This window comes from Pundamilia nyererei, unplaced genomic scaffold, assembly GCF_000239375.1.
Source record: "Pundamilia nyererei isolate P.nyererei 1_Seehausen unplaced genomic scaffold, PunNye1.0 scaffold00072, whole genome shotgun sequence".
Taxonomy (NCBI): Eukaryota; Metazoa; Chordata; class Actinopteri; order Cichliformes; family Cichlidae; genus Pundamilia; species Pundamilia nyererei.
In genome coordinates, this window is record NW_005187473.1 from 514,121 (window position 1) to 524,855 (window position 10,735).

Below are 10,735 nucleotides of genomic sequence, written 5' to 3' on the forward strand. Positions count from 1 at the left end.
AGCCCTACCTCACACGACTGCTTTGTTTTTGTTTTTTCTGGTAGTCTGCTGAGTTGAACAGATCAGTCTCGACCACGTTACACAGGCCAGTGAACTCACAGACTTGCAGGAACCATGCTGATAATATTGGACCATAATGGATATTTGTAGTCTGACATCTGCACCAGTCATTAAACTCTGGTGTCAGGAAATAATGAAATTACTCTAAGAGCATGACTTCCAACTGCCAGTAAAACCTGAATTTATGGTGAACAGGGCAGAGTTGAGGCTGGCTGCCCATCTCTGTTGCTGTTTTTTTTTTTTTTTTTTTTGTAAGGCTAACCAAATGTTACTGTTGCTTTTGGACAAACTGGCTTGTAGATGTTTTCTAAGCATAAAATAGACATTGTTTCCTCTCCCCTTGCCCCCTCAGGCCATTCCTGCACACCCAGGACATGTACTTCGTCTTTGTGCAGCTGCTGTCCAGCGGTTCAGCCTGGTTCGCCATTATCATCATCGTCATAACTTGCCTCTTTCCTGATGTGTTGAAGAAGGTCTTGTACAGACACCTGCAGCCCACCAGCACTCAGAAGAGTCAGGTAATGAGGGGAGGAGGTGCAGGAGCAGTATTATAAAAAAAAAAAAAAGAGTGGAACGTATGAATGTGAGATGGTAAGACATTTATAGGTTGTTGCCTGTGAGCCAGTGCTGGCCTAACTCTGTACTTTCTCTGGTTCACAGCAGCTGCCTAAGTGCTCTTTTGTTCTACTTGCTGTTTGGACTCTACTGTAGTTACTGAGAATACTTCACCCACTTCTCTGTTTTCACTTACATTGAAATCGTTTTAAAAAGGGTGAAAGCCAATGAGAGATGACAGTATTCTTAAGTAGTTAACAGACTTTGAGAATAAGTCAGATATTGTTAGTTTATTACCAGATCTATGTAAACAAGTCTAAAAATAGTTTCTGTGGGTTTGGGGTTTCCTGCAGGCTCAGAATGAAAAAATTGGCAAAAGGGCCGAATGCTTTCCAGTAGTTAAACTTGTGTGTCAAGCGTTAGATTTAATACATATTCCTACCTGTTTCACACAAAGGGAAATTATATTTCCTGCTATTTGAAAAGAGCCTGGAGGGAAGAAATAAACTAAAATGCCACTGAAAGTTAAAATGTGACAGAGGCAGGGAGGAGAAAAGGTTCTGCCCATCGTGTTGTTTAAATGAGCCTATGTGGTCACAAGTAATCAACTTGGCAGCACAAGAAGGACTTGGTGTTTATACACACATTGCATGAGTCGCCTTTGATCACAGACACGCAGACCAGCTCCACACTGTGCATGGTCACCTTTCAGAGGACCCACACTGTTGCTGTATTGATTTGTCCAGCTGGAGATTGCTTATGTTTTAGTTTAGACCCTTCTCCTTTGAAATTTGTCCAGTCCTACATGGAGTTTGTATTTTCTGCTCTAACCTTTGTCCTGTTTTGTCTGTGTGTGCGATTCTGCGAGTGGGTTTGTGGTAGTGTGTGTGTCTGTGAGAGAGAGAGAGACTTTGATTTTTAACCTTTCTGTGTGTCTTCATCCTATCCTCTGTGTGCACTCTCCTGGTGTAGATGTATTCCAACCGTGTGGCGATAGGTGATGACTTCATCGCTCTGCAGCCTTTGTCCAGAGCCAAGAGCCAGCTGGGCAAAATTAGGTAGAGGAATTGAGTGACTCAGCCGTGGACTTAAAATACACCCAAAACAAAATTCAGAATATTATAAGGAGTGCCTTATTCAAATGCAATATTCTTGTACTGTGTGTGTACTTGTATTGTGATCCATCTGTACTTATAAATCTATATTTCTATGATTTGTCAGCTATTAACACCGAGTTGCTGCCCTGCTTTTGTAATTGAAAACGTATCAATTCTTACCCTTTTTAGAGAGCTGTTCTTTGATAATGTGGTGTGGCCTGACAGTGACATCAAAGCATGCTGTGCACCTCTCTTCACATTAATTCTGTTTGGCCAAAAATACACAGCGTAGTAGTTAAAATCCTGTACACAGCACACTGCAAAAAGTCCGTAGAAAGTAGAAGTATTGCTTTATGGAATAAGCACTCCTGTGTAAGATCATTCATACAAAACTCAAATGTTCTTTTTCCCAGGTCTCAACTTTATTTGGTCATTTTTCTAACACTGGCAGTACCACAACTGCAGCGTTGTGTACTGTCAGTTTTAGAGTAGGAGCCTTTGTTTCATGCCTGTAACTGCATGCCCTGCACAAGCCAATCAGCATTCTCTGTGACTGGGATGTAGAGAAGATATAAATGTGTGGTTGGAGATCATGTCAAAGAATCGGGTTCAAGCACTTCAGCCGCTGCATGTGTTGCATTTTCAGTGAGAGACTGATGTAGAGAATGTGTTCTGAGACCACTTTCCACTCCTGCCTGTCACAGCATGCCGCTGTCATTACCCCACCACCCACTGCATGTACAAATGGATAAATGAATGGGGGAGAGAATGAATGAATGGCGAATCACCTGTGAGGGCTCGTAGACTCTTGACTCTTTCCCTCAGCGCTCATAACGTAAGGGGAAATGTGTTGGGGAGGCGGCTCTGATCGTCATTCTTTATCGCTGCAGCTGGTCAAACCTACCTCTTGACCATCAGCAAGTGGTCTTGTCACATGAGCACAATCTGGAATGCCCCTCACATGTTAAAGTGACACATGAATCAGATGCATGGTGCAGCCCATCAATCTACTACTTTTATCTATATGGCATGGTCACCTATCTTGATGTATGCTCAACTAAAACAACTCAATCTAGGACACGGAAACGCCCTCCTTAGGTCAGCGTTATCCACCTGCATGGTTTTAGGCAGATCCTCAGGGCAAGACTGCCACTCCCACAGCTGCATGACAGACTCTTGAACTGGTTTGGACTGTTTTGTACAGCAGCATGTTGCTATGAATGAAACCCTGTGTTGTCTCACGTATTTTTCATTGATTGAATTGAAGATCTTGCTCTTTCGTAGTTGATGTCACGATAAAAACCTGTAAGGAAAATGCTAACAATAGCATAAGCTCTCTTTGATAACACAAAGGCCAAAGAGCCAAATTTAGGGTGGTTCTCTCTTAATGAGCGAACATGAGCAAATGGGGAGTTTTTTATTCTTTTTAACTGTCCAAAGTGAGCAAATCTTTGGTTGATACAGAGGTCATATTTAGTTTTGCTATTATTACTTTTGTTATGAGCAAGGATCATGAATTTGTTTTGCTTCTGCATGTTTTTATAGCTTGCTAATTTGTATGGTTCCAAGGTGGGTGGGAGGAAATGTCACTTATAAAAACAGTGGGCTGGATTTACTGTTCATGCTAGTTTATAGCACACTTAGTCGCTGGTTTATACAGTATCAAAGTAAACTGAATCTGCAGGATGTAGTTAGTGGGGCAGATAGATTGGGTTGCGAGTTCCTTTTTGTCCTCACTGACAAAAAGCCTGTAAGTTACAGTAAAGTTGAATCAGTTATCTGAAACTGTTGTAACAGCAACTAAATGTGCCCTCTATGACAGTAGGGTTTATTGCCTCTCTCGTTACAAGTTTTAGCTAGGCGTACCTAATAAACTTCCGTCTGAATGTGTTTCGGGCTGCTTGTATGTATATAAAGCTGGTCTCATCTCAGAAACTAAATGAGCAGAAACCAGCTATTGATTTGGAGAGCACAGGTGAGGGTACAGAGCACATTATGCAAAACAGATTCACTCAGTCTGAGCGATTTGTTGATTTTCTGCGTTCAAAATCTTAATGGTATATTCATGTTAATGTGCTGCATAATGCAGTATGTTCAGCTCTGCTGAGATAATTCTGGAACTATTCAGTTTCCTTTTTTTTTTCTTAATTAGATTAGATAGAGGTAATCGTAAAAGAACCCAGAGGGCTCTCTAGGGTTTACTGTTGTTTGCCTACTCTGCAGCTCTGATAGATTCAGCAGCAGGTTAATTGCTTTGGATTCTAATAGATGTGCTTCTATCTCAGTTTCCCTCAAGATGCTTGTCATATGAATGAAGCTTCTTTCTGCTCATTTGTTGCCTAGTTTCACGGCCGTTTTTGAGCGCACTGGCCGTCTAGCCACTGTGCTTAGTTGTCTTTAACTTTTGTAGGAAATGAAGCCCTCCACTAGTGCCCTCATCAAAGCCCTTTACATTTTCTAAAAGACTTATTTCACTTATTCTCAACTAGTGATTTCTGATTATCTCGCAGTCCTAATTAAATTGTGATTTAAATGTGCAGCAGGGGACTTTGAGCAAAAAGCAGGAAGCAGCTGGACTTGTCAGCTCTTCTGCTTTGTCGAGAAGGTCACTTGTGAAGGGCTTTAAGAAGGAGCGGCGTTGATTTGGCCTCTCGGTATGAAGAAATGTATTCGAGTACACTGTAGAGTGAAGGTCAGAAATTCCCCCAATTAACTGGCCCCCTATAGTGCAGCCTGGACTGGCTCTTGACCAAATGATCGCTTGCTTGCTGACTAATGAATCCTCCAGTTAGTAAATAAGCAGCACTGGAAAACATATCCACTGTACCTCAAATTGTTTTCCAGCTGTACGAGACAAAAGCTGATCTGCATATAAATCTAAATAAGAACAAATATTTGATACATTTAGAAAAATTGCACAATTAATAAAAGGTAAAAAGGCAATTATTTGATCCAATCATCCAAATCGTTTTGTTTCAATAAACACCTAAAGATTGAACATGAGATGAAACTGCTAAGAAGGATGTGTTTTGCAGTGCACCTGGTTTGCTTTTTTAGTGTTCAGCCAACCGTCCGCAAGGTTGACTGTATGACTAGCTAGTGGGGCTCACTGTAAGCATCTTGTGTCCTTCAGATGGAAGAGGGTGAGGGTTCAGTCGGCCCAGAATATGACCCTGTTAAAGCCCAGCGGAGCCCAGGGGAGGACAATTGGCACCTGCTAGCTGCTTATCCTCCCCCTGCTGCCCCCAGCCCAGACTCATGCTCCCTTAGGTAGTACCGTACATGTACTTCACTTCCATCTGCCCCCCTCCTTGTACAATCACTGCCTGGGCATCGTCTTCACCCGAAGACCAACCAACCCTGTGCACCCTTTCATAGCTGCACTCAGTTGCACAACCTGCAGCCCTTGATCATTAACCCATAACTGTTTGTCACAGCTGCTCCCACACAGCCTTTTAACTCGTTACTCAAATAAGATTCCTGTTTGTCTTTGTGTCTGTCCCACGTTGTATATGAGTGACCCCATGCTTTCCCAGCCAGTCACAATTAACTTCATCCTTCCCTTACCTGTCAGTGAATAACACAGTCCTTCCCTGGCCAGATGCGACTGACCCTGTCCTCCCCTTACCCAACCATGATTTTTTTTTTACTCATCCTTTTCCCAACCCGGTCTCAATTCACCCCTCACTGGTTTCTGATCAGGTATGGGTTCAGAGTTTAGACGCAGAGAGAATGCTGTTGGCATGCTGACTTTGTCTTTGCCATGTTTTCATCTCATACGCAGTGATATATCTTTGCTTGCTTGTAAGGGTTTTACATCACCTTTACTTCCTTTTCAGTTATGACTTTAAATATCTTTTTTCCCCATTAGTTCCATAATTTAATAGTTTTTGTTTCTGTGAGTTATTTTTGTGAGTGCTAGAAAACAAGATTATTCTATCACGCAGATCGACGTGCACTTTCTTGTTTCTCTTTAAAGCAGCAAAATGCTGTGCTCAGTAACAGGACAGAAAGCAAGAACGTAGTTGAAAGCTGTAATTAATATTGTGGTAAGTCAGCCAGAGGATGACGTCAACCATACAGCTGTCACTGAGGCCTTGGCTACTTTAATGGCAAAGCCTTCAGCTCTAGCATTCATTTTTCAAAAGGTTTACATGAGAATTATTAATCTTACAGTCTGGTCTTCTTTTAATCTCTGAATTATGTGACTGCCTCTTTCTTTAGAGGTTAAAAAATAAAAAATAAAACCCAAGAGTTGGTTGAAAACACTGCAGTGCTGAATTTGGCTCTTTGTATTTACAGGCTCTGTGATGACTCATTGGTTCTCCACAGGTTGATACAGGGGTTCATTTGTTTGAGTAAGCAAAATCATTATTGTTAGTTAATCTAAAGACAGACTCATATGGTGCTGTCTACTTAGAAAGGATATTTCTCCAACAGATAATCAGTAGAATAGGGTGTGTAATGTTCATAGCTACAGCTGTGGTTGTGCTTCTTTTCCTGTTTTCAACAGCCCCAGCTTTTCTTTTCTTTTTTTCAATAGAGAAAACGCTGTACAATAGAACCTGAGTCTAAAAACCAGACATTTATAGTATAACCTTGGAGCACCTGACAGTGTCAGAGTAATTCATATTCACCGTGACCTGTCTTTGTTTTGCTGTCTCCAGCGAGGAAGCAGAAGTTTGGATTCATGCCTAGCATGTCTCCAGTTTCAGCTGCAGAAAAGCACAACATCCATAAGTGAAAGCACACTGGAATCCACGGGTCACTTACCCAGACACAAATGACTGTCAGCATTACCACATTAGAGGGGACATCGTGAAATGATCGCGTTTAGAAACCGTTTTGTACAAAAGCCAACTTTGGCGATATCTCAACTTTCTGATTCTGTACTATGACACAGTATCAAACTGTACCTGTGTGTTACTGGACCTTCAAAACAATCAAAACCTTTTTTCCTCAATACTATTAGCATAGTAGATTTATGAATTATGTTCATGTAATACACAGTAATAAATGGGACCTACACTTGAGAGGTAGTAGTAGGGAACACAATGCCAGCTGAATAAGTGCAACTCTACACCACTGTCACTTTTTCCTCGTTGTCTCTACTGCATCACCTACTGCCAGGTGCTTCCTTAGGTCAGCAGACAGGTTTCTCATTTAATTTAGCTTTATCTACGAGTGCACCACTGGCTCACTGAGCAATCTAGTTTTAAAAAAGTTTTGTTTGTTTGTTTTTTAAATAATCCCAAAACATGTAGTCTTGCAAAAAAAGTCCACTTAATAGAGAGCCAGCCTGAGCATAAGGAAGTAGAGAAAATGGGCTTATGGTTAGTTTATGTTAAATGTTTATGTTGATGCTAAGTGATCCATCACAGATGCGACAGCCTAGCAGAAAGACCTGCGTTGAGTTTTCAAGGCTCTGGAACAAAAAGTCATCTTTCCTTGAAGGTTTGTTTTGTAGTCGTAGTCTAATGCCACAGCTTCTGCTCTGTGAACAAAAATCCTCTGCTGAGGTGCACAAGGAGGAAAAGAATAGCTTTGGGTGGTCTTCATTTGCTGCAGATGCTACACAGCCTATCTTGTGTAATGCCCAGCTACTATCAGGAACCTAGAATAGAACCACTGCAGGAACTTTATGTATTTAGCATTTGATATTTGGTTTTGGCACAAGGCCGAAGATACTTGATCTGGTTTAATGTTGCCCAAAAATTATACAGCAGATCATTTTTAAGTTTAACTACAAACATATGTTTTTTCTCATAGGATTTTGTTTTGTTTTTAAGTATTTATTTACCACATTTCAATCCCTGATGTAGCATGTTTTGAATGTTTTCCCTTGTACATCACTGTTGCTGTGACAGCATGCAAAACATCATCCTCCAGTCACTCTTTTCATACCAGTCACCCTGAATTGTTTTGGTTTTGATCTTTCTTTGTTTTCTTCTCTTTCTCCACTCAAATCTTGTTTGTTTGTTTTTTTTCTCTCCTTAATTTTCTGTGATTTCATTCTGTGCCACCTTTTCATTTTTGTTTTATTCACTTTCTCTTCCTCTGTTTCTGCGCTTCTTCCACTTTTTGCCTTCCCTCCAGTCTCTACCAGCCTCCCAGGTGCAGAACCTCAGCTGCATGGAATCCCTGTGCTGCTACCAACAGGGGCAGAGCGGCTGTACCCGCCTGGCCCGCCTCCTGGAGCAAATGACTGGACGCTGCAAGGCCAGCGCCAACAATTGCCACACATCCAGCCGCAACAACAGGTGGGGAAGACTACGACATCGAGAAAACGTGATTTTGAATGACGAACCCTCGGCACCTCTTGGTGTCAGAAATCTGGGCTTCAGTCCCGACCGTTGTAGCCCATAATGTGACTGCAGGTCAACTGTAAGTCTTGTTCAGATTTATAGTAATTTGAACTTCGTGGTGGGGAAGCTGGGCTCCAGGTGTTCCTAGAGGCTGGTTTTAGGCTGAATCTTTGCAGGACTTTGGGACAGCAGCCAAAAGAAGGAGTTAGAGGCTGAACATATGTGGATCAAGCCATCATGGACTGCACTACTATGAGTTTCTCATTTCCATCAAAGTCTGTGTTGGGAGTCTGGAGTCTGAACATTCTGATTAACCAGACAGAAGGGTGTGCTTAATGTCATATCCACAGAAATGCATCAGTACTCCATAGAACCAAAACCACAGGGCGATTCTGATGGCTGTGCTGTCTTACAAAGCATGCAGGTGTGAATGTTTGGCAGACTAACAGGGAGAATCTGGGTTACAGTATTATTTATTAATACACGATATACCGGTGTCCAGCGGGTCTGTCTTGTGTAACCCACACTTAAAGGTTTGTCTGTCTGTATGTTAACCCATGTGTCTGTGTCCTAACAACATGCTATGATCTGTTTGTCTTGTCTGTCACCCTTTCCAAAATATTCTCCAAAAATCACATGGCAGTGAGTCTGATTAATAACAAAGGAATAACTAAGGTTTCAAGGAATTTTGCAATGCGCTTTAACAGATAACCCAAGCACTGTATTAAAGTCTGTTTGTTAGCCTTGTATTCACTAACAGGCCCTATTTTTCATTGGAAAGCTACTCCACAGACAATGGTTAACTTGTCCAAATAATAATGTGGATTTAGATATTTCTGGGACTGATAAGCTGTCAAAAACATTTAAGTGGGAAGCCGAAGCAATGAGATTGAACAGTAACTGCAATGCGAGGTCTTTGCTGCAGAGAGAAAATGAAATATTCCAGTTTACAGCAGTAAATGAGCATTTGATCATGCAGATTTCTTCAAAGCTGCAAGTCCACTTTGTGACAAAAGGATGATGAAACGGAAACAGTTTGATTATCTCTTTGTTTGTTTGTTTTTTGGGGGGTTTCAGCTTTAACAACTTCAGTTTATCGGACTGCCCAATCTGCAGTTTCACTTCTGTTGTGTCTTTTCACCCGAACCCTGGCGACTCTGTGGGGTCATCGATTTATCGACTGATCAGCCCTCTCTGCTGAGCGGTCATTATTTGTTTAAACAGCTTGGGACCCTCAGTATTGATCGCACTGAGTTAAAAGGTGTGAGCATGTGTATTTGTTTGTTTGTAACTGTGTGTGTGTGTGTGTGTGTGTGTGTAAAGGTCACGACAGCATGCAGGGCAAATAAGGGATTCAGGGGTATCCCCGTAGCCCGCATGGGGACTAATAAATGACAACGTCTTATGTGAAGAAGTTGTTTTTAATCTCTTTGAACATTCTCATAGTAGAGACATTGTTCCTGGCTGCAGTTACATCTTTCAATCAATAACCTCTGGTTTGGCATCAGATGATCACGTTAGACTTTGCTTCAGCTGGTGAGATGATCAATTGGGTCCCATGCTTTAATATTTATACCCTTCATTATTCCCTCAGCTGTGGGGGGGTTTATCTACCATGAAATGTTTTAGCAGATCCGATGTCAGGGTCATTTTGCTGAAGCCCCTTTGCTTCAGGGAGAAACTGCCACTAAATGCATGATTCAATTTAGATGAATTTCTTCCTGTGGGAATGATTGATTTTTGTTTTCTGACCTTGGCACAAACCAATCAGTCGTATTCTTCCAAGTAAGGACATGGCTGCCAGTTTGTTCTCGCCAAAGAATAAATAATGAACATCTAGAAAATGCTTTGCCTAGCTGTGCTTCATACTGTAAATACAAAAAAAACAAAGTGGAGTAACAAACTCGTAGGTGATTCTGCAAGTTTCTTTTCCTCCCTAACCTAGACGTTCCTCTTCTCGCTCTTCTTCACCTTTTGGGTGTGATGGCAAAAAGCAGGAAACTGCAAAGAACGCCTAAACAGGTAGTGAGAGCCAGCTAATATTTGGCCTTAATGCTAGGATACTGCCATAGAGGAAATGGAATATATCCACCCATTCCTATATTCTATGCTTAATGACTGGAAGGGACATATAGCAAGCATATGTAGTACTTATATAATACATGACGCATTTATCTCATATTTATTGGAAGCCCAGTTACAGTTGGCTGCTGTACTTGGCCTGTTGCTGGCCAAGGTTAAATATTTTAGTGACAAAGCAGAAATTTTTTTTGTTTTTGGATTTGTGGATTTGGATTTTTTTCTGGAAGTTTTAGGGGAAAAATGCAGGTTTTATAACAAAAAGACTTCCTAAACAGAAAAAGACTGCTTAGGACACCAGAGGGGCTGCTGGGATGTGTAGTCTCAGTCTCAGTTTTGAGGTGGGTTTTTTTTCCTCCCTCCTACGTCCTCCAATCTTTTTCTATCGGATCCTGAAGCCTTATTATGCTTCTGAGAAGAGGCCATGATTGAAGGCGTGCTCGTTTTAAATCCCATGGTGTTCCAGTTGGGTGGAGTTATCGTCCCTACAGGTTTAAATTACAGGAACAAAAACATGAATGCCCAGTGTATCTTGTTGCATGGGGGCTGCTGTTGCCTTTGGTATTTTGTAAACAATATAATCATGTATGTATCTATCTGTGCCTACACACACACACACACACACACACACACACACAC

At 41.5% G+C, this 10,735-nt stretch overlaps 1 protein-coding gene across 1 annotated transcript in view; it reads left to right on the forward strand.

Annotated features, from left to right (window-relative positions):
* atp11b (ATPase phospholipid transporting 11B) overlaps positions 1-10,735 on the forward strand; it is a 46,099-nt gene that overhangs the window by 29,603 nt on the left and 5,761 nt on the right. The window contains exons 28-29 of the mRNA XM_005736929.2: positions 413-578; positions 7,809-7,972. Coding sequence (XP_005736986.2) covers positions 413-578; positions 7,809-7,972 — 330 coding nt within the window. The remainder of the gene's footprint in view (positions 1-412; positions 579-7,808; positions 7,973-10,735) is intronic.